General features: G+C 44.3%; 1 protein-coding gene across 1 annotated transcript in view; it reads left to right on the forward strand.

The window, feature by feature from the left end:
- LOC120388859 overlaps nt 1-24,716 on the forward strand; it is a 69,391-nt gene that overhangs the window by 13,793 nt on the left and 30,882 nt on the right. Inside the window, exons 3-7 of the mRNA XM_039510950.1 lie at nt 5,260-5,280; nt 9,966-10,056; nt 18,072-18,092; nt 19,459-19,524; nt 23,200-23,220. Of these exons, the coding sequence (XP_039366884.1) occupies nt 5,260-5,280; nt 9,966-10,056; nt 18,072-18,092; nt 19,459-19,524; nt 23,200-23,220 (220 nt within the window). The remainder of the gene's footprint in view (nt 1-5,259; nt 5,281-9,965; nt 10,057-18,071; nt 18,093-19,458; nt 19,525-23,199; nt 23,221-24,716) is intronic.

The raw sequence follows: 24,716 nt of genomic DNA on the forward strand, positions 1-24,716 counted from the left end.
GGTACAAAATATATCAGAAGGACAGCACAGGTCATGCAGGGTGGGGAGTGGCACTATATGTTAAAGAAAATGTAGAATCAAATGAAGTAAAAATCTTAAATGAATCCACATGTTCCATAGAATCTCTATGGATAATAATTCTATGCTCTAATAAAAATATAACAATAGGGATTTATTATCAACCACTTGACCAGGACAGTGATAGTGACGATGAAATGCTAAGGGAGATTAGAGAGGCTATCAAAAGAACCCAATAATAGTGGAGGATTTCAATTATCCCCATATTAACTGGGTACATGTCACCTCAGGACAAAATGCAGAGACATTTCTCGATACTTTAAATGACTGCTTCTTGGAGCAGCTGGTACAGGAACCCACAAGGGGAGAGGCAATTCTCGATTTATTCCTGAGTGGAGCGCTGGATCTGGTCCAAGAGGTAACTGTAGCAGGACCGCTTGAAAATAGTGACCACAATATAATAACATTTAACATTCCTGTGGTGGGAAGAACACCTCAACAGCCCAACACTGTGGCATTTAATTTCAGAAAGGGGAACTGTTCAAAAATGAGGAATTTAGTTAAACAGCAATTAAAAGATACAGTGAAATCCCTGCAAGCTGCATGGACACTTTTCAAAGACACCATAGTAGAGGTCCAACTTAAATGTATACCCCAAATTAAAAAAACATAGTAAAATAACTAAAAATGAGTCACCGTGACTTAACAACCATGTAAAAGAAGCTGTGAGAGATAAAAAAGGCATCTTTTAAAAAGTGGAAGTCAAATCCTAGTGAGGTAAATAGAAAGGAGCATAAACACTGCCAAATTAAGTGTAAAAATGTAATAAGAAAAACCAAAGAGGAGTTCTAAGAATGGCTAGCTAAAAACTCAAAAGGTAATAACAAAATGGTTTTTTTAAAGTATATCAGAAGCAGGAAGTCTGCTAAACAACCAGTGGGGGCCCTGGGTGATCGAGATACAAAAGGAGCGCTTAAAGGTGATAAAGTCATTGGAGAGAAACTAAATGAATTCTTTGCTTCAGTCTTCATGGCTGAGGATGTTAGGGAGATTCCCAAACCTGAGCTGTCCTTTGTACGTGACAAATCTAAGGAAATGTCACAGATTGAAGTGTCTCTAGAGGCGGTTTTGGAATTAATTGATAAACTTAACAATAAAAAGTCACCGGGACCAGATGGCATTCACCCAAGAGTTCTGAAAGAACTCCAATGCGAAATTGAGGAACTATTAACTATGGTTTGTAACCTGTCCTTTAAATCGGCTTTTGTACCCAATGACTGGAAGTTAGCTAATGTAACGCCAATATTTAAAAAGGGCTCTAGGGGTGATCCCGGCAATTACAGACCGGTAAGTCTAACATCAGTACCGGGCAAATTAGTTGAAACAATAGTAAAGAATAAAATTGTCAGACACATAGGAGAACATAACTTGTTGGGCAAAAGTCAACATGGTTTCTGTAAAGGGAAATCATGTCTTACTAATCTATTAGAGTTCCCTGAAGGGGTCAACAAACAAGTGGACAAGGGGGATCCAGTGGACATAGTTTACTTAGATTTCAAGAAAGCCTTTGACAAGGTCACTCACCAAAGGCTCTTACATAAATTAAGCTGTCATGGGATAAGAGGGAAGATCCTTTCATGGACTGAGAACTGGTTGAAAGACAGGGAACAAAGGGTAAGAATAAATGGTAAATTTTCAGAATGGTGGGGGCTAAGTAGTGGTGTTCCCCAAGGGTCAGTCCTAGGACCAATCCTATTAAACATTCATAAATGATCTGGAGAAAGGGATAAACAGTGAGGTGGCAAAGTTTGCAGGTGATACTAAACTGCTCAAGATAGTTAAGACCAAAGCAGACTGTGAAGAACTTCAAAAAGATCTCACAAAACTAAGTGATTGGGCAACAAAATGGCAAATGAAATTTAATGTGGATAAATGTAAAGAAATGCACATTGGAAAAAATAACCCCAACTATACATATAATATGATGGGAGCTAATTTAGCTACAACTAATCAGGAAAGAGGTCTTGGAGTCATCGTGGATCGTTCTGTGAAGACATCCAAGCAGTGTGCAGCGGCAGTCAAAAAAGCAAACATGATGTTAGGGTTCATTAAAAAGGGAATAGAGAATAAGACAGAGATTATTTTAGTGCGCTTATATAAATCCATGGTATGCCCGCAAACAAACAAAATGGTTTTTTTTAAGTATATCAGAAGCAGGAAGTCTGCTAAACAACCAGTGGGGGCCCTGGATGATCGAGATACAAAAGGAGCGCTTAAAGATGTGATCTTCTCATCTCAAAAAAGATATACTGGCATTAGAAAAGATTCAGAGAAGAGCAACTAAAATGATTAGGGGTTTGGAAAGGGTTCCATATGAGGAGAGATTAAAGAGGCTAGGACTTTTCAGCTTGGAAAAGAGGAGACTAAGGGAGGGATATGATAGATGTATATAAAATCATGTGTGGTGTGGAGAAAGTGAATAAGGAAAAGTTATTTACTTGTTCCCATATGTACAAGAGTTCACCGGGTCTCGACCCTCTCCAGGGTGGAGGGGACCCACGCCGGCTCACTACACACCGATGGGTCCGGGGAAATAGTCCGGCTGGGGTCTCTCTTGGCAGCTCTTGCGGCAGTCGCCTGCACTGTGGTTCCGTCTGGCCCCGGTTCCGGCGGGGCAATAACCACTGGGGTAGGAGGCTCAGACCCTCAGGCAGGGCTGAGCCGTAACGACAGCTATGAGCCTGGGCCTAGGTCAGGGCGGGGTAGCAACTACTGAGTCAGGAGTGCTCAGACCCTTAGGCAGGGATGAGCAAGAGTAACAGGCTTCGGCCTCCTCAGGCCAGGGAGAGGGGGAGTCTGCCACCCAGGAATGGGGTGGCAGGGGGGACGCAGGCCCTCCCACTCCACTGCATCCCAGCACGGGGCCCTAGCAGTGGCTGACGATCCGCTGCTTAGTCAGTGGGGATCCTGGCCACAACACACTGACATAGGCTCCGGTACCGCTGCAGCCAGACTGGGGTCGGCTGCCCCCGGGCTACTTCCGTACTCCCCCTCGGGCCCTACCTGGGTCCTGACGTTTGCCTCTGCAGGGTCCAGGAGCATGGGTTCGTCGCGGCCAGGGCTAGTTTGCAGGTCCGGCAACTCCTCCGGGTAGCGGGCGCAGGGTAGCTCCAGCAGCTTCTCCGGGTAGCGGGCGTGGGGTAGCTCTGGCCAGTCTGGGTGGCTGCCTTGGGCTGCAGGAGCTTCCCAGTCTTGAGCTCCCCTAGGGACATCTGCTCTCTCCGGCGGCTGGGGCCCTATTGAGCTCTGAGGGCCGGCCTTTATAGTTCCGGGTCGCCGCCTGACCCTTTGAGGGGCGGGCTCAGAGATCGCTAGCTCCTCCCACTCTGGCCTCCGGTTGGGCTTGACCCTCTCCAGGGTGGAGGGGAGCCACACCGCCTCACTACACCATAATATAAGAACTAGAGGCCACCAAATGAAATTAACGGGCAGCAGGTTTAAAACAAATAAAACACACAGCACACAGTCAACCTGTTGAACTTCTTGCTTGAGGAGGTTTTGAATGCTAGGACTATAACAGTGTTTAAAAGAGAACTAGATACATTCATGGAAGTTAAGTCCATTAATGGCTGTTAGCCAGGATGGGTAAGGAATGGTGTCCCTAGCCTCTGTTTGTCAGAGGGTGGAGATGGATGGCAGGAGAGAGATCACCTGATCATTACCTGTTCACTCCCTCTAGGGCACCTGGGATTGGCTACTATCAATAGACAGGATACTGGGCTGGATGGACCTTTGGTCTGACGAGTAGGGCCCTTCTTATGTTTGTTTTTTCCCCCCAGATCAACCAGGGGACAACAAACGTAAGTTTTCTCCGATGGCTGCAGTTTGAAGGGGGAAGGGCCTGACATTTCCCCAGTGAGGGAAGCATGGTAGGCAGGGTCCTTTTGACTGAGTTGGGGATCAGGACCTTTGAGCTTTTGCAGCAAGGAGGAGGAAGGTACATATCTGCCAATACGACTCAAGACAGTTGGGACTTTTTCACTGGAAGGTTGTGTCTCTGCTTGGTCAGGGTGAGGATTTCAGAACAGGACTTCTCAGAGAAAAGATGTGTTTGTTAAGCCAATTTGAAGAAAAAACAAAGACAAAAGCGGTGACACATTGAGAAGTGTCTGCCTTTGCTAAACAGTGGCAGGAAGGCAAGGGTGAAGTTGCTTTGATTGCAGAGACAATCACTCAGAGTGAAGTTTCATTATGGCAACGTTTAGCAGTGAGCTCTAGCTTCCACAACACAAATTTCTATAACATCTTTAGTATAAATACCTTCTTTCTGCCAAGGAGAACAATTTCTACTGAAGGGCCCAGTCATCCCCTCTTATGGGAAACCTCTGCTGGGAGCTCCAGAAGCCTCTCCCAGGAATGTTTCCTTGGTATCTGGAGAGTTCTCACCTCACAAAGTGGAGAGTAAAGCAGACAGAAATTTCCACAGAGCCCAAGACTGATGGGAAATTAGGCCTCGTGCTCATGAGTCTTGGGCTTTGTATACAAGGATGCTCTTTTCCAGAGCAGTTTCCTGGCCTCCCTCATCTCTGGCAGCCTCATGTTCTTGAGTTCTACAATCAAAAGTTCCTTTTCTGTGCCCCTCTCTGCTTCTTCACCATACACCACACACAGTGGCTGTCCTTGGTCAGTGAGGACCCAGGGTTCAGAGCTACATCTGTGGGAGTTCACCTCCCATTCGGGGAAAAAGGCACCTTGCCTGCTCCGCTATCTGAGCACTTGCTCTGGCTGGCTGCCCCACCTGTCGCTGTTCCTCCCTACTGGCCTCCCTGCCAGCCACTGTTCCTCCCCATTTGTAACTCTTCATAATCTGCTTTGGACTTAACTATTATGACCAATTTAGTATCATCTGCAAAGTTTACCACCTCACTGTACCCTTTTACCAAGTTTACCACTTTTTACAGATCCCCTGGTCCCAGTACAGATCCTTGAGGGAATCTTGTCTTTCTACTACCTAGGGGGAAGGGCATGGGACAGATCCTTGAGGGAATCTTGTCTTTCTACTACCTAGGGGGAAGCCCACAGATTGACTAATTTATGAATAGTCTGTGCCCTTCATTAACTATGGCTGATCTTTATGCTATCAGAAAGGAGAGAGAAATGATCTCATTCACGCTCTTCAATTTTTAACTCCATGGACATGTGCTGAACTGTTTTCTTTTTATCCCTACTTTTCTTTTGCAGAGGAACTCCAGGAGGAAACAGGTGAGTTTGCCTATTTTAATGAATACTTACAGTCCACAGACCCAACTTTGCATACCCTTTATGAGTTCTAACAGCTCTGACTGAAGCAGGGATTCCCACATTGTATGGTTCTTGGATCTGGGAAGAGGAGGGTTAATATAGGGGACTCTGGAATCATAGGCTCTGCAATCATAGACTATCTCATAGAGCTGAGACTTCACCAGCACTTTTCAAAGAAGGTCCGAACAGGAGAGGTTGAAGGAGTCAGGAATGAGCAAAAATATGTACGAGCTCCAGGAACTGAACATATCTCCTATAGGACAAAGCTCTCAATGTAGAGTGCAGCAGAACAGAGTTCCTAAAGCTGGGCCTGAGCTGTAGCTGAGGCCAGGCCGACACCACATCTGCTGCCTCGGGGATGGGAAGAGAATAGTCTTCCACAGAAAGAGTCCTCCAAACTGGTAACTCACATCCTGTGTAGAACACAGAGGAGGCTCTTTGACAATCCCCCTGCAAAGGAAGTGGTGATAGTCACACAGGAATGTTCGCTAGAGCAGGACATAAAACCCAGATAGTCTGTTCTCTGGCCCAGTGTATTCAGTACCAGATTAAGGGATTTTCAGAAACTTTCCATGGGAACATGTGTATTTTGATAACAAAAAAAAAATGTAAAGGGTTGTTGTTAAGTGCTGAAGGGTGTAATGTTGTTGCCTTAGTAATGCTGTTCAGGCTGCTCAGTGCTTCTGTCCATGGATCTCTGGTGTTAGGAGCACTAGCAGATAATGTAGCCTGCTAATTCAGCATACTTCAGTGTTAACCATAAAGAAAGATCACAGGCAGCGTTCAGTGACAAAGGCACTCGGCTAAGTTTATTGCCCTGAAGGCACAGTCTTAGCACCCTGGGTCAATGGTTCCTTGTTCACTAACACATGAGTGCCCAGTGGCAAGGAGCAGCTCAGTCAACAGCGGGACTTTCTCCTGTTCCCCAGGCCACACAAAGGGCTAAGGCGAGGTACCCTGACACTAATAGACTGGGACAAACAACTTACATGTTTCGTGACATCTGATTTGTACCTCCCCTTCTTCCTGGTATCTTGAACAAAACATCCCCATTCATTGTTGTTTGAAACCATCTTATCATATATTAAAATGGGTTGTGTCTGTAGTAGGTGGAATGTATTTACAGAAATATTTTGTGCCTAGGACATGAGCAACAACTTTGACAAGTTCATGTAGTGGACAGTGAACTTGTAAACATCTGCTTTAATACATGGCCTGACTTAGGTCACAGTCTCTGGTTCAGGCCTCAGATCTGGCACCAAGCCCCATGCTCCAGGCTCTCTCTCTCCTACAGGGTGGGGGAAGGAGTAGAGCGGAGAGAAAAAGAAAGAAATGTGTTTCAGTTCAGTCAAAACTTTTTGTTTCCATCTTGTTAAAATGGAATATTTCAATTTTTTTCATTTTGAAATGACTATTTGTTTATTTTTTGAGACAATGACCCTCAGAGACACTTATGCTCCACTGGAGCCTGGACATTGTGAGCCAATAGGGAGATGTTTGTGAGATAGAACGTTAAACTGCATAGAAGCTGGATTCAGAATACAGATCTCAATCCTGCACAAAACCAGAATGGTCCAAACCTCTCAGGTTTCCCAGCTACATTCAAAACCCACCTCTTTGATTCTGCTTTTCCCAATTGCTCCCAACCCCTGCATATTTAGTGTCATGTACCTGATAATGTCATGAAAGTTTTAGCAGAAAAAATAAAGTACAAATTTTTTCTTCGTTTGAAAAATAAGCCTTTTGAGGTCATGTAACACTTCATGTTCAGAAGCAAATGAGTAAGTCTGAACCGACTTTATGTCCTTTACACTGAGATACATGAGAAAAATGTAACCCCTTCATGTAACATGTGCTGACCCTGTGCCTCTTGCACAGAACAAACTCATGAAGAAATTGTTAAGGTTCCATTTAAGTACACAATCACGTGGGGGCAGAGTGGTGGTGTTAGAAAAAATGAGCATCACTTATTCCAAGACATGAACCTTCCTTCATTCAATTCAGTGTCATTTTCAATTGGCTACACTGGGAACCATACTGGGCCTCTAATTTGAAAGCAATAAAGTACATATATTGAAAACTGTTCCTTTTGGTTTTCTTTTGCAGCCCAACTCAAGGAGGAAAAGGGTAAGTTAGCTTCTGCAGTTTGGAAGGGGAAGGATCAGTGATTTTCCCATTCAGAGAAGTGGAGGTCAGGACCTTTCTCCTTTTGCAGTGAGTGGGAGGTGAGTGAGTTTTGCAATTGTGAATGAGGAGAATCTGGGTATTTTTTACTGGCAGGTTGTATATCTGGCTGGTCAGGGCTGCGGTGTCAGACTGGGGCTGATCAGAGGAAAGAAATGTACATTCACCCAATGTTAAGCAACAGCAAAGATGACTGCCTCGTATTAAATGAGGATATTGATATAATAGGCATCATAGAAACTTGATGGAATGATGATAATCAATGGGACACAGTAATACCAGGGTATAAAATATATCGGAAGGACAGAACAGGTCATGCTGGTGGAGGAGTGGCATTATATGTGAAAGAAAGCGTAGAATCAAATGAAGTAAAAATCTTAAATGAACCAAACTGTTCCATAGAATCTCTATTGATAGTAATTCCATGCTTTAATAATAAGAATATAGCAGTAGGAATATATTATCGACCACCTGACCAGGATGGTGATAGTGACTGTGAAAAGCTCAGGGAGATTAGAATGGCTGTTAAAATTAAAAAAAACCTCATTATTAATAGGGGATTTCAACTATCCCCATATTGACTGGGTACATATCACCTCAGGAAGGGATGCAGAGATAAAGTTTCTTGACATCTTAAATGTCTACTTCTGGGAGCAGCTAGTCCTGAAACCCACCAGAGCAGAGGCAATTCTTGATTGAGTCCGAAGTGGAGCACAGGATCAGGTCCAAGAGGTGAATATAGCTGGACCGCTTGGTAATAATGACCATAATATAATTAAATTTATCATCCCTGTTCTGGGAAAAACTCCACAGTGGCCCAACACTGTAGCATTTAATTTCAGAAAAGGGGGAACTATGCAAAAATGAGGAGGTTAGTGAAACAGAAATTAAAAGGTACAGCACCAAAAGTGAAGTCCCTTCAAGCTGCATGGAAACTTTTTAAAGACATCATAATAGAGGCTCAACTTAAATGTATGCCCCAATTTAAAAGACATAGTAAGAGAACCAAAAAAGAGCCTCCGTGACTAAACAACAAAATAAAAGAAGCAGTGAGAAGCAAAAAGGCATCTTTTAAAAAGTGGAAGTTAAATCCTAGTGAGGAAAATAGAAAGGAGCATAACCTCTGGCAAATGAAGTGTACAAATATAATTAGGAAGGCCAAAAAAGAATCTGAGGAACAGTTAGCTAAAGACTCCAAAAATAATAGCAATTTAAAAAAAAATACACCAGAAGCAGAAAGCTGCTAAACAACCAGTGGGGCCAATGGATGATTGAGATGCTAAAGGAGAACTCAAGGACAATAAGGCCACTGTGGGGAAACTAAATGAGTTCTTTGCATCGGTCTCCATGGCTGAGGATGTGAGGGAGGTTCCCAAACCTGAGCCATTCTTTTTGGGTGACAGATCTGAGGAACTGTTCCAAACTAAGGTGTCATTAGAGGAAGTTTTGGAACAAATTGATAAACTAAACAGTAATAAGTCTCCAGGACCAGATGGTATTCACCCAAGAGTTCTGAAGGAACTCAAATGTGAAATTGCAAGACTACTAACTGTCATCTGTAGCCATCATTTAAATCAATTTCTGTACCAAATGACTGGAGGATAGCTAATGTGATGCCAATTTTTTAAAAAGGGCTCCCGTGGTGACCCTGCCAATTACAGATCTTACTTCAGTACTTGGCAAACTGGTTGAAACTATAGTAAAGAACACATAGACACATAGATTAGCATAATTTGTTAGGAAATAGTCAACATGTTTTTTACAAAGGAAAATCATACCTCACCAATCTCCTAGAATTTTTTGAGGGGGTCAATAAGCATGTGGACAAGGGGGATCCAGTGGTTATAGTACATTTAGATTTTCAGAAAGCCTTTGACAAGGTCCCACACCAAACGCTTTAAGCAAAGCAAGCAGTCATGGTATAAGAGGGAAGGTTCTCTCATGGATTGGTAACTGGTTAAAAGATAGGAAATAAAGGGTAGGAATAAATAGTCAGTTTTCAGAATGGAGAGAGGTAAACAGTGGTGTACCCCAGGCAGTAGCATAGCTAGGGGGGGAGCAGCTGCTTCCCCTGAGGATATTTTCCAAAAGGTGTGCCTTTCTGCACAGCCAGCACTGGGCTCCGGACTAGGAGTCCGGAGCCAGATTTTGCATGCAGCTGCCGGCTTGCTCTGGGCTCTGCACCGCCCCCCTGCATCCCTAGCCCTGCTCCCTCTCTCCGGGGCTGCAACAGGCAGTGTTGGCTGGTTGCTGGGCTCCCTGGGGAGGAGGAGGCTCCCAGCAGATCCTGGAGGCTCCCGGCAGATCCTCTTACCCCTAGGCATTAGACAAACTTTCCTACAGTCTTCCCAGGGCTCTGAGCTTAGAACCTAGGCTCAATCCATCACTCACAGCTGTGTGTTCACCCACACCTTGCAATAAACCTCGCTGCAAAGCAACAGCCTTCGCTCTCCTTCCCCTAGTTTCTCTGACCTTATCCATCACACAGGCTATTTCTGCCTCTGCTCATGCTGCTCACCAACGGCTCTACTTATCAGTGCTGCAGGAGGACCTGTGAGAGTTTGTAGCAGCCACAGCCCAGGGAGGGAGGGGTGGCACTCTACTGTTTAAAATGTTGCAGACACATTTTCTCCCAGCAGTAATTTTCAACCTGGTCTTTGGGCTTGGCTGAACTCTGGCTTTCTGGCCAGTAGGAAAACAAGCTTCCTAGAGATGTTTGTCCATGATGCTTCTAGGCTCTTGCTCATGAGGAGGTTTGGAAAAATGAGGGTTTTTTTTCTCAAATCGGTAAATGTCAGTAATAGTAGATTTCATCACACATGCACAAACTGACACCCCCCCTCCTGCTGATAATTGAAACTGACAGGCAATGTAGCTTGATAACTTATCAGAGTTTGATTTAAGGCTCTTGGCATTTTGTATACTTTGACAGGTGATGTTGCCAATGGGTGTTTTAATGGTTTATGAAGCTTTAACTTGTTGAATGTCAGCACCGACTGTTAAATAAATATTGCCTGACCCCGCCCCCCAATATCCTGCAACTGTGAAGATAAAAATCATTTTAAGCATTTTTCCCCTATCATTTGCATAACCATGAAAACTTATTTTTAAGCTGTTTTTAAAATCAATTTATCTGTTGAAATTATAAAAAAACATACAAATTGAGTTGTACCACTCGCCTTGTGACATTTGCCAGTTAGCAGCATCAAGCTTTGAGCTAAATACTTGGAGGGGGACACACTGAACCCCCAAACTCTTTGTAACCAACAGAGCTGGAGGGCTAGAGGCAGATCTCTGCCCCAAGAAGTGTAGGGGGCATCTAGTCACTGCAGCAGGGAGACTTGTGTTAGCTCAAGCTGATCTAGCGTTAAGAACAGTTCTGTGGATGGTGTAGCTCTGCCTAGCCACCTGGGCTTGGATCCCAGTGGACAAAAAGGCACGCTAGCCTGAACTGCTGCCCATGCCAAATGTCTGCACCAGTTAGCTCAAGCTAAGCGAGCGTGAGTCCATCTGCTCGACCTGGGAATCATGCCCTTAGAGTTCAGCCAGAGAGGCTGATCCGAGCCTGGGGTGGAGCAGAACCAAGGTCATTGCTGGAAGGCTTCACAGAAACAGCCTGGGCAGGGAGGAGTGGAAGGTGGGGGAGCTGCAAACGAGGGAGGCAGCGCCGAGGCCAAGGGGCTGTTTGTGAAGATGAGAATTATGCACTGGAGTAGCAATGTGTATTGATGAGGAGGCAGACTGTACAGAAATGAAAAGTAATGGAATGGATAAGACAGAGTCTGAGCCAAAATCAGTTGGGGGACGAAAGTTACCAGAGGGGGTTCCCCTGGGCTAGTGACTGGCATGTGCTAAAGCCCCTGATCTGGATATGGAGCGGGAGAGAAACCTTTGTAATACTTTTAATAAAATAAAATACTGCTCGGAATTGTGATTGTGGGAGACTTTAACTTCCCAGATACAGAGTGGAGGACAAGTACTACTAATAATAGAAGGGCCCAGATTTTCCTGGATGCCACAGCTTTCTTTACCAAATAGGTGCTAAACCAACAAGAGGTGGAGCCATTTAGATTTGGCTTTGGTGAGCAGTGAGGACCTCGGAGAAGAGCTGGTTGTAGGGGACAACCTTGGCTCGAGGGATCATGGGTTAATTCTGTTTAAATTAAATGGAAGGATAAACAAAAAGAGCTCTGCAACTAGGGGCCTTGATTTCAAAGGGGCAAACTTTAAAAAATGAAGGGAATTAATTAGGGAAGCGCCAAGTGGACTGAACTGAAGGACTCAAGGATCTGAAGGTGGAGGTGGCTCGGAATTACTTTAAATCAAAGCTGCAGAAGCTCTCTGAAGCCTACGTCCCAAGCAAGGGGGAAATATTCATAGGGAAGGGTTGCAGACCAAGCTGGATGAGCAAGCATCTCAAACAGGTGATTGGAGAACGCCTACAAGGAATGGAAGATGGCAGGGATGGGCAAGGAAAGGTCAGAAAGTGTAGGAATACAGTGAGAACTGCCAAAAGCCAAGCGAAGTTGGACCTTGCAAAGAGAATTAAAGCCAATAGTGAAAGGTTCTATAGCCATATAAATAAAAGGAAAGAAGAAGTGGTCCCACTAACCACTGAGGAGGGAGGAGTTATTTAACTTAAGCACCCATGTGGACACAAGAACAAATGAATAGAAACTGGCCATCAACAAGTGTAGGCTTGAAATTAAACAGTTTCTAACCGTCGGAGGAGTGAAGTTCTGGACCAGCCTCCCAAGGGGAGCACTGGGAGCAAAACCCTAACTGACTTCCAGAATAGTTTATGGAGGGGATGGGATGGTGGGTCAGACCACGATGGCATGTAGCTGATCTGCGTCTACTAGTAGCAAAGATCTCCAATGGCCTGTGATGGGACACCTCCTGCCCACCTGCAGCTGTCACTTATACTTAGATGCTCTCCCCTTCCCCACCTGCAGCTCTATGCATGCTGGCTTGGGAATATCATTGCTGTATTGTCAGCTTTTAAGAGAGTGTCACATGCACCACTTATAGTATTACGGTAAGTTAAAACAAGCTGCAGTACATTGGGACATTAATATTCTATTACAGTGTTTGTATTAGCATATTAAAAGCAATAACACTTAATAGACCAGTATATCCAGAACATTGCTAGCATACTTTTCCCCCCACCAATACCTAGTAGTTGCACAGTTATCTCCCATAGCTACTTACATCACAGCTTTTTTTGTTAAAACTAAATTGGGAAGAAAGACTACTGATTCAGAACTTGTTTAATGGTTACTTTATTGCTAAAGGGTGTAGTGGGGTGTAGGCTTGGAGGGAGGAAGGTTTCTATGATGTAGGCAAGATCAGATGTTTTATCCAAAACCAGAATATGAATGGTTTCAGAGTAGCAGCCGTGTTAGTCTGTATCCGCAAAAAGAACAGGAGTACTTGTGGCACCTTAAAGACTAACAAATTTATTTTAGCATGAGCTTTCGTGAGCTGCAGCTCACTTCTTCGGATGCATCCGAAGTGTGAGGCATCCGAAGAAGTGAGCTGCAGCTCACGAAAGCTCATGCTAAAATAAATTTGTTAGTCTTTAAGGTGCCACAAGTACTCCTGTTCTTTTTGCAGAATATGAATGGTACTGGTCTTCTTGGTGGCTGGCTGATCTTGAATTATTGTCAAAAGTTAGAGGGTGTATGCTTCTCCTTCCTCACATTTTGGTTGAGGATTCCATTGATAAAGGGATTGGCCTCAAATAACTGGCTGTAGGACTCTTCCATGGTGTAGTTTTCATCTTGGGTGGCCCGGTCCTAATTATATTAAAGCATGTACTTTAGTCTTTGTAATTATCTGTTATAACTCTGTAGCTTTTTACTGCTTTGTCCAATCCTGAAGAGCTATGAGATCTTTGCTCACCAATTCTCATAAAACTTGTATTTGTCATGCCTTTTTGGTGGCTTTAGTATTACGATCTGTTATAAATAAAGTGCATTTCATTGATTGATTTTAAAATGAAATTAGTAACTGGAAAAAATGGCCAGTATTTTTTTTAAACCTGTGACAATTATAAACTACTATATTTTGTCATTTACTTTCTAGAATCTAAAGTATATCTCTAAGTATAATCTAAAGTTCTCCTGTGAAATGCTGGCTGTGCAAACCCTTCTGTGGTCGGATCATTCTTGTGTTTTTATTTTAAGTACAAATAAATATGTATAACAAATTTAAAAGTATGTCATTAGTAATTTGATAAATGTGTTCACTCCCCCTGATGTTAGAACCTGGCTATGCCACTGACCCCAGGGGTTTGTACAAGGACCAGTCATATTCAGCATATTCATAAATGATCTGGAAAAGGGGGTAAACAGTGAGGTGGCAAAATTTGCAGATGATACAAAACTACTCAAGAAAATTAAGTCCCAGGCATACTGAGAAGAGCTACAAAAGGATCTCTCAAAACTGGGTGACTGGGCAACAAAATGGCAGATGAAATTCAGTGTTGATAAATGCAAAGTAATGCACATTGGAAAACATAATCCCAACTATACATATAAAATGGTGGGGTCTAAATTAGCTGTTACCACTCAAGAAAGAGATCTTGGAGTCATTGAGGATAGTTCTCTGAAAACATCCACTCAATGTTGGGAATCATTAAGAAAGGGATAGATAAGAAGACAGAAAACATCATATTCCCCCTATATAAATCCATGGTATGCCTATATCTTGAATACTGCATGCAGATGTGGTCTCCCCATCTCAAAATAGATATATTGGACCTGGGAAAGTTTCAGAAAAGGGCAACAAATATATTAACATATGGAACAGCTTCCATATGAGGAGAGATTAATCAGACTAGGACTTTTCATCTTGGAAAAGAGACAACTAAAGAGGAATATTATTGAGGACTATAAAATCATGACTGGTGTGGAGAAAGTAGATAAGGAAGTGTTATTTACTCCTTCTCATAACAAAAGAACTAGGGGTCATGAAATGAAATTAATAGGCACCAGGTTCAAAACAAACAAAAGACAGTTTTTCTTCATACAATGCCCAGTCAACCTGTGGAACTCCTTGCCAGAGGACATTGTGATGGCCAAGACTATAAGAGGGTTCAAAAAACAACTGGATAAATTCATGGAGGATAGGTCCATAAATGGCTATTAGCCAGGATGGGCAGGGATGGTGTCCCTAGCCTCTGTTTGCCAGAAGCTGGGAATGGGTGACAGGGGATGAGTCACTTGATGATGATTACCTGTTCTGTTCACTCCCTCTGTGGCACTGGCATTGATCACTGTCAGACAACAGGATACTGGGCTAGATGGACTTTTTGTGTGACCAAGTATGGCCATTCTTACGTTCTTAAAACAAATATGTGACATATGGAGGTGTATGTCCTTTTGGAATCATAGACTATTAGGGTTGGAAGAGACCTCAAGAGGTCATCTAGTCCAATCCCCTGTTCAAAGCAGGACCAACACCAACTAAATTCTCTCAGCCAGGGCTTGGTCAAGCCTGGCCGTAAAAACCTCTAAGGATGGAGATTCTGTCATCTCCCTAGGTAACCCATTCCAGTGCTTCACCACCCTCTTAGTGAAAAGTTTCCTAATATCCAACCTAGACCTCCCGCACTGCAACTTGAGCCTATTGCTTCTTGTTCTGTCATCTGCTACCATTGAGAACAGCCTAGCTCAATCCTCTTTGGAACCCCCATTCAGATAGTCGAAGGCTGCTATCACATCCCCCCTCACTCTTCCCTTCTGCAGACTAAATAATCCCAGTTCCCTCATCCTCTCCTCATTAATTATGTGATCCAGTACTCTAATCATTTTAATTGCCCTCCACTGGACTCTTACCAATTTTTCCACATCCTTCTTCTAGTGTGGGGCCCAAAACTGGACACAATACTCCAGATGTGGCCTCACCAGTGCTGAGTAGAGGAGAATAATAACTTCCCTTAATCTGTTGGCAATGCTCCTACTAATACAATTTTGCAAAGCAATAGCTGGATGACAATAGTGAGTTTGATTTGATTTCTCAGATGATTAAACACGGGGGGGGCGTTTATCAGGGAAATGTTTAACAGCTTGTTCTAGATTGCACCAAACAACTTTCTGTAGGACATAAACCACTCTGAGGGGTTTAATACCCTGCCCCAAGGAGGAACTCTTCATAGTGAAGTGCATTAGCATCCCCTTAGATGAGAAATTACTGCTGGGAACTTCAGGAGCCTTCACTGTAACCCCTCCTGATGAGGAGGGCTCTCCCCACACACAACAGAGTGCAGAGCATCCTGGAATCACAGTAAAGCTAGAAAGTCTGCTGGAAGCCAGGCATCATGCTCAGTGATCCTGTGCCTTCCCTGCCCCTGTCATCAGGGTGCTGAGGGAGTTGTTCCCCTCCATGCCTGGCATCTCCAGGAGGAGCTGTTAATCTCTTGAGGCACAATCCCACACAGAGCTCCACAGTCTCGTGCAGTTTAGCAACCCACTCACCTTTCCTGGCAAACAGCTAGGCCAATCCCACAAACATGGTCCGTGATGGGAATAGGTGCAATTTTTGCCTCAGCAAAGCTGTACCCCCTTGTTTGGAGCTCCCACACCCCCTTCAATAGGAAAGTGTTTGCTAGGCCCCAAACCAGGGGGCATGGGGATGATCTTAATGAGGACTATAGAAGTTATATTAGCTCTGTATTTGGCTCTATTGCTGGAATACTGAGCACAGTTCCGGTGTCCCCAGCTGAAGAAGGAACTTTTCAAACTGAACAGGGTTCACAGAAGAGCACCAGAATGATTAAAGGATTAGATAATATGTGTTATATTCAGGGGCGGCTCTAGGCATTTTGCCGCCCCAAGCATGGCAGGCAGGCTGCCTTCGGCGGCTTGCCTGCAGAGGGTCCGCTGGTCCCGTGGCTTCAGCGGACCTCCCGCAGTCAAGGTCCGCCGAAGCCGTGGAACAAGCGGACCCTCCGCAGGCACGTCTGCGGGAGGTCCACTGAAGCCGCGGGACCAGCGGACACTCCACAGGCAAGCCGCCAAAGGCAACCTGCCTGCCGCCCTCACAGCGACCGGCAGAGCGCCCCTCGTGGCTTGACGCCTCAAGCACGCACTTTGCATGCTGGGGCCTGGAGCTGCCCCTGGTTATAGTGATAGACTCAAAGAACTCAATCTATTTATCTTACCAAAGAAAATGAGTGACTTGATTACACTCTATACGTATGTACATAGAGAATATATATGTCACAATGGGCTCTTTAGTCTAGCAGAGAATGGTCTAGCAAAATCCAATGGCTGGAAACTGAAACTAGGAAAGTCAGACTATAAATAAGGAATACATTTTTAAGAGTGAGGGTGATTAGCCATTGTAACAATTTACGAGGGGTTGTGGTGGATCCTCCATCACTGGAAATTTTTCAAATCAAGATTGTATATGTTTTTTTTAAAGGATCTGCACAAATGCAAACATGAATTGTTCAGGGGAAGTTCTCTGGCCCATGTTATAGATCAGGGATCGGCAACCTTTCAGCAGTGCTGTGCCGAGTCTTCATTTATTCACTTAATTTAAGGTTTTGCATGCCAGTAATGCCTTTTAACCTTTTTAGAATGTCTCTTTCTATAAGTCTATAATATATAACTAAACTATTGTTGTATATAAAGTAAATAAGGTTTCATAATGTTTAAGAAGCTTCATTTAAAATTAAATTGAAATGCAGAGCCCCCTGGACTGGTGGCCATGACCCGGGCAGTGTGAATGCCACTGAAAATCAGCTCACGTGCCTCCTTTGGCACCCGTGCCATAGGTTGCCTACCCCTGTTATAGATGATGAGAGTTCTTCCTTCCGGCTTTAGACAGTATGATGTTAATTGTGTCACTTGCTCCCTCACAGATATTCTTCAATAAATACAGCTTTTGTCATTTTATCTATTAGTTACCCTTGTTCCTGGCCATATTATTATAAAAGGTGCCACTCTTATCTTTAAATATATGGAATAGAAAATAAGTAAGTCTGTGTCTATTTTCTTTGGTGTGCTCTACTCCTCTTTTTGACAAAGCAGATTACTTGGCTAATTTTGTTAATAACATATATGAGCACTTGCTGGTTCTGAGCAGTGCTGCTTATACATTGTTGACATTTAAATACACTCACCCACTACTGGCTTGTATTCTCCAAGAACCATAACATGTTTGCAGAGATACAGTATGAAAGATAATGTACAAATTGAAAGGACTCTGCATTGAAACAGAAAATGGAATGCAGCTCATGATGTAAATGGTGTTACTGCTCCTTTCATAGCTGAACCCCTATTAGCAGAGGAGCGTAGTGTGTCATATTCACCTTTTGCTAATTAGCTGTGGCCATGAAGCTTCTTCTTAAATTTATTAAAGCAGTAATATAATATTCTCTATCTACTACGTACTGTTATAGGGATGGGGCTGACCTACAGATTGAAGAGCTAGCTCACTACCCATGGCCAATATTTATGCTAATCAACAAAGAAAGGATCTCATTCACCCTCTTCAATTCATAAGTCAATGGACATACACTAAACTGTTTTCTTGTCCTTCCCTTTTTTCTTTTGCAGAGGAACCAAAGGAGCAGATTGGTGAGTTTGCCTACTTTACTCAATACTTAGTCCATTAACTCAACTTCGTGTGCCCTGTATTGGTTCCAACAACTTCAGCTGCAGTAGGAAGGAGATCAGCAACATGGCTAATATTTATTCTATTGTAACCCTTCTGCCATGTGGATCTGGCAGCAGCCAGGGCTGGGTTCAATATCTAGAGGTTTCTTTTCAACAATACAACACACAACTGGCTTGAGTCCCAGTAACCTGGGAAAATTACACCCCGGGGTGCCTGAGAGACAATACTTCCCCATTCGCAAGCAGAGTCTGAGTGTAGGAAAGAATCTTTTAATGAAAGGCGGGAAGTCACCCAACATTAATTGGGGAAAATGCCACAAGCAGGATTGGTAAAGATAAAGCTGTGAGCAGGACACCCACCCCAGAGTGTGTAGCATAGAGTCTTCTGCCTCCTGTTCTTGAGTTCTACAACCAAAGCTTTCTTTTCTGTGCCCCTCTCTGTTCCTTCACCACACTCCACTCACAGTCCCTTGGTGAGGACCCAGAGTTCAGAGGTGCAACTGTGTGAGTTCCCCTCCCATTTAGAGAAGAAGGCACCTTGCTTGCTCCGCCATCTGAGCGCCTTCTCTAGCTGGCTGCCCCACCAGTCCCTGTTCCTCCTTACTGCCCTCCCTGCCAGCTGCGGTTTCTTCCCTGCTGGCCGCCCTACCAGTCGTTATTCCTCACCCACTTCTTCCACTCGCCGGTCACCTTCTGCACCTGCATCTCTGCAGGTCAATCTCTTGAGAGTCCACTCAACTCTTAGTGACTTTTAGCTCTTAGCAGGCTGGGCAGAAACGCAGCCCCACCACATGTGATTTCAGCTCTTATTGAGCATTTAAATAACAAAAGACTCCTAATGGAGCCTATTATGCTCTGTCTTTGAATGGTGGGGGGCTCCCTCCCCCTCCTCCGTCCTGCAGCGAGAGTTCAGCTGTCCCTCTCCCTGCTGCCTGCCTCTGCCCTTCTTCTCCCTCTTCCCCCCTTCCTGTCAGGAGAGGGGGTAAAAGGTCTCTAGCAACTGGGGCCTGCTGACTGATGATTTTTTTCTTTCCCCCCCTGCCCCAGCTGAACCTTATTTTGCTGGCTAAGCCTTCCTGGCTAATTGTTACCCCTCTCCAGGTAGTTAATTGGCCTGAATTTGCCACAGGGGGAACAGATAAAACCAGACTGAGGACCCTTAGGTAGAGTCCACACTTCCTGGCAGGGACATCTGTTCATATCCCGTCATTGTTCATACCCCATCAAAAGTTCATCATTGTTTAGGTCCAAAACTGTAACTCATAGAAATACCTCCCATTTTTGAGGCTACTTGGTGGTGATAGTAACATGTTCTATCTTTCCGTAGGTGTCTTACTCTGTTTATTGCTGTGTATTGCTGTGACCATCTTCCCTTTTCCAGGAAAATGCAAAAGTCAGTTAACTTAATTTTCTTTTGTTTTATTTGCGTAAGGTGTAAATTTTTAATAGTGAGGTTGATTAACCATTGGAATAATGTACCATGGGTTGTGATGGTGTCTCCAGCCCTGGCAATTTCTAAATTCAAATTGGATGTTGTTTTTGTTTTAAAAACTCTGCTCTAGGAATTATTTGGGGGGGGTTCTCTGGCCTGTGTTCTAGAGGTGCTCAGACTAGATGATCACAATGGTCCCTTTTGGCCTTGGAATCAATGAAAAAACTGTCGTATTGCAAGTGAATGAGGTTAATTTTGCTTGAAAGAAACAATGGAGAAGCTGATTGACAGCAGCAGAGAGAACTCAATGCTGGTCAAATTTACTGATAGCAAAAGTAGTGGATCCAAATATTTGTCCACATGAACCTTACTGAAGGTGGCTAATTTATGATGTTCAAGATGTTTAAAATACAATTAATGAATTTTAATATCCCCTAGCAATGAATTCCACAGGTTGACTGTGTGTTGCATGAAAAGTACTTCCTTTTGCTTGTTTGTTTAACCCCTATTTCTTGTGTTATGTGAATGTGTAAATAATATTTCTCTTTTGTCTTCCTCCACAGCATTCATGATTTCATATATTTCTGTCATATTCCCCCTTTGTCATCTTTTTTTTTTAAACAGTCGTAGTCTTTTAAATCTCTTCTCAAATGGGAGCTGTTCCATACCCTTAATTTTTTTTGCCCTTCTCTGTACTTTTCCCAATTCTAACATACATTGTTTTTTTAGATGGGGTGTCCAGGACTGCACACGGTATTCAAGGTGTGGGCGTACCAGGGATTCATATAGTGGCATTATATTATTTTCTGTCTTTTTATCTATCTCTTTCCGAATGGTTCGTAACATTCTGTTAACGTTTTTGACTGCTGATGCACATTGAGCAGATGGTTTCTGAGAACTCTCTATGCTTTTGAAACTTTTACCTGACTTGAACCTGAATAAGATTTATGGATTTGTCCAAATATGAATTGAGGATGCTCAGTACCTCACAGAAGCAGGCCATGACACACACAGAGTTATCAACATAAGCTACCTACCTAATCTAACTCTTTCTTTTTGGCAAAAATATTTTTGCACATCTTTTTCTCCTCATTTTTTCTTTCTCTGTGGTATGTCTGGGAAAGCTAGCATTCCTCTAACAAGCGTGAATGGGTAAATAATATTGAGTCAACAGTGTGCCCTTGTTGCCCTTGTTGCCAAGAAGGCTAATGGCATTTTGGGTTGTATAAGTAAGGGCATTTCCAGCAGATCGAGGGATGTGATCATTCCCCTCTACTCAGCACTGGTGAGGCCTCATTTGGAGTACTGTGTCCAGTTTTGGGCCCCACACTACAAGAAGGATGTGGATAAATTGGAGAGAGTCCAGCGGAGGGCAACAAAAATGATTAGGGGGCTGGAGCACATGACTTATGAGGAGAGGCTGAGGGAACTGGGATTGTTTAGCCTGCAGAAGAGAAGAATGAGGGGGGATTTGATAGCTGCTTTCAATTACCTGAAAGGGGGTTCCAAGGAGGATGGATCTAGACTGTTCTCAGTGGTAGAAGATGACAGAACAAGGAGTAATGGTCTCAAGTTGCAGAGGGGGAGGTTTAGGTTGGACATTAGGAAAAACTTTTTCACTAGTAGGGTGGTGAGGAACTGGAATGCGTTACCTAGGGAGGTGGTGGAATCTCCTTCCTTAGAGGTCTTTAAGGTCAGGCTTGACAAAGCCCTGGCTGGGATGATTTAGTTGTGTTTGGTCCTGCTTTGAGCAGGGGGTTGGACTAGATGCCCTCCTGAGGTCCCTTCCAACCCTGAGATTCTATGATTCTATGATCATTTCATGGTTCATCTGTGAGCCCTCAAGAGAGATGTTGCTGTAAGGTAGACAAGTGTATTCTTTCACATCTTGTTTACATATCAAAAACCTCCTTAAAAATGAGCCTCTCCTTGTAAACTGATCTAGGGTGTATTAATTAAATTGATTTAATTTATCATTTTAAAATACTAGCTCTTTCTTTTTTTCTCCTTGTCTCTTCTTTCTCTGTGGTGTGGCTGGGAAAGCTCGAATTGCTCTGGAACGAGTGAGATCTGAGGCCTTCCATTTTTTATAAAAGTATGAATAATGGGTGTTTCTTCATTTTACTAGTCTCCCAGCTCCCTTAAAAGGGAAGGCTACCTCTGCCTGATTGCAGCCTGGGTTCAGAATCAATCCTGTCACTGGCAGCAGGGGAATTCCCCTTCCCCTGCAGTCCCTGACTCACTGTCAATTTTGTTGTGTCTCACAGGTGTCAGAGGCTCCTTCAGCCCTCCCTGCAGCAGAGAAAGCTCTCTGACGGAATTGCCAACATTGTATTTCATGTATTATCCTTCCCTTCCCCACCCCCCTTGTGCCTTAAGCCTCCTCCCTGCTGCTTGCTAATCGAAGTGGCTTGTCTCCCCTCCTGACATGCATTGAGTCCTGGGTTCTTTATTTCAGTGTCTGGTGTCTTTACCCAAGGTGACTCCTGTCTGTGCTTGGGAGACAGGGGTTCTGTCTCTTGGGAAAATGACTAATGCTACTTATCTATTTATAAGAAATATAACCCAGCACATGAACAACACAATACACTAATATAAGTCCCAACAAATGAAAGGCCACACTCATAAATAACAGTAAAACACAGTATAACAACTTTACTGGGGACAGGGAACAAAGGCTTTAGGGAAGCAACATAATAACAGCCATACTATGTCAAACCAATACTGCATCCAGCCCAGTATCCTATCTCCTGACAGTAGCCGGTGCCTGATGCATCAGAGGGAATAAATAGAACAGGTCAATTTACCTAATGATCCGTTCCCTGACATCCAATCCCAGCTTCTGATAGTAAGACGCTTAGGGTCACCCAGAGCACTGGCTTGGTCCCTCACCATGTTTGTTAATACCATTGAAGGAGCTATCCTCCATGAACTTCTCTTTTATTTTTTTTGGATCCCCATTATATTTTTGGCCTTCACAACATTGTTTATCAACAAGTTGCCCCTACTATACACGTTCCTCCAAGGCCCCACCCCTGCCCCGCCTCTTCCCATTCTCACTCTGTGTCCTCCTACCCCACTACACAACCTCTACAAAGAATACCCCGCCCTCGTTCCACACCTTCCTTTCCCCGCTACTCCCCACCAGCAACCAATTGTGGGGCCAGAGTAGGCACAGGCAAGAACTTTTTGATTTGCTCTGGGGTGCTTGACCAACTCTCTGCCACAGGCCCTGCCCCTACTGTACCCCTTCTCTCAAGGCCCCACCCTTGCCCCACCTCTTCCCGCTTCCACTCCACTTCTCCCCTCCCCATTGCACCCTTCTCCCAAGAGTGCCCGGTCTCTGTTCTGCCACTTCTTTCCCCTGCACCTCCCCCACAGCGCCTCCTGCCCTCTGCAGTGTGGGCAGCAGGCGCTTTGTTTGAGTGGGAGGAGCCTCTTGGCGAGTGCAATTTCTGTCTCAGCAAAGCTGTTCCCCTTTCACTGGAATTCACACAAGATTGAAGAGCCATCCGACTAAGCATGGCCAATATTTATGCTAATCAACAAAGAAAGAATCACATTCACCTCTTTAATTCATAAGACAATGGACATATTCTGAACTGTTTTCTTCTCCTCCCCATTTTTCTTTTGCAGAGGAACCCCAGGAGCAAACGGGTGAGTTTGCCTACTTTATGCAATTCTTACTAACTACTGACCAAACTTTGTGTGCCCTGTATTAGTTCTAACAATTTCAACTTCAGAAGGGATGCTCTCATTGCATTCCCCATGTATCTGGGAAGTGGAGGGTCTGTGTAGATTCCTCCGGAATCGTGGTATGTCATCGGGCTGAGACTTCACCAGCGCTTTACAAAGAAAGTCAGAGGGGTAGGGGTTGAAGGGCAGTCGGGCATGTGAGAAAAAACATCCATGCCCATAGGAACTGAACATATCCCTTGAATGAAAAGCTCTGGATGGGGAGTGTGGCAGGACCGAGTTGCTAGTTCTGTGCCTGACCTTGTAGTAACTGAGGCCATGCGGACACTCTACCCTGTGCCTCAAGGATGGAGGGAGAATTGTCCTCCGCAAAGAGCTTCCCCCAAACTGGGAACCCACATCCTGTGCAGAGCACCCAGTGCAGGCTCTTTGACAAACCCCCTCAAAGGAAGTGCTGATAGTCACATAGGAATGTTTGCTAGAGCAGGAAATAGAACCTAGATATTCTGACTTCTGGTCTCATGCATTCACTGTGAGAACAAGGTGTTGGCAGAAACTGTCTATGGGAATGTGTCTATTTCATGAGGTGGGAGGAAAGGTTTTGGATGAAAAAAAGACCAAGAAAGAAGCAAAAGCACCTTAGTAGAGTCAAAAGTTTCTATTTCCTCCATATTAAAAAGAAACGAAACACACTGATTTTTCACTTCAAAATGAAGGAGACACTGTTAAGGTTCAATTCAGTTACCTAATCATGTGGGGGCAGAGTAGGCACAGGCATGAACTTTTTGATTTGCTCTGGGGTGCTTGACCACCTCTCTGCCCCAGGCCCTGCCCCTTCTGTATGCCTTCCCTCAAGGCCTCACCCCTGCCCCACCTCTTCCCACTTCCACTCCGCTTCTCCCTGCCCCATTGCACACCCTTTCCCAAGAGCGCCCGGCCTTCCTTCTGCCTCTTCTTTCCCCCGCTCCTCCCCCACAGCGCCTCCTGCCCTCTGCAGAAGAGCTGATCAGTGGCGGGCAGCAGGCGCTTTGTTGGAGTGGGAGGAGCTCATTGACGGGGCCTCGTGGCGAGCGCAATTTCTGTCTCAGCAAAGCTGTTCCCCTTTCACTTGTGAGCACACAAGCCCTTCAGTAGGCACGTTTTCACTGGGCCCAAGCCAGCTGACATGATGATGATCTTAAGGAGGACTATAGAAGTTATATTAGCTCTCTGTTTGGCTCTGTTGCTGGAATACGGTGTGCAGTTCTGGTGTCCCCAACTGAAGAAAGAAGTTGTCAAACTGGAGAGGGTTCAGAGAAGAGTACCAGAATGATTAGAGGATTAGATAACATGTATTATAGTGATCGACTCAAAGAGCACAATCTATTTAGCTTACCAAAGAGAAGGGGTGACTTAATTACACTCCATATGTAGGTAGATCGAGAACACAGAGTTGATAATTTGGGCTCTTTAGTCTA

This window comes from Mauremys reevesii, linkage group 22, assembly GCF_016161935.1.
Source record: "Mauremys reevesii isolate NIE-2019 linkage group 22, ASM1616193v1, whole genome shotgun sequence".
Taxonomy (NCBI): Eukaryota; Metazoa; Chordata; order Testudines; family Geoemydidae; genus Mauremys; species Mauremys reevesii.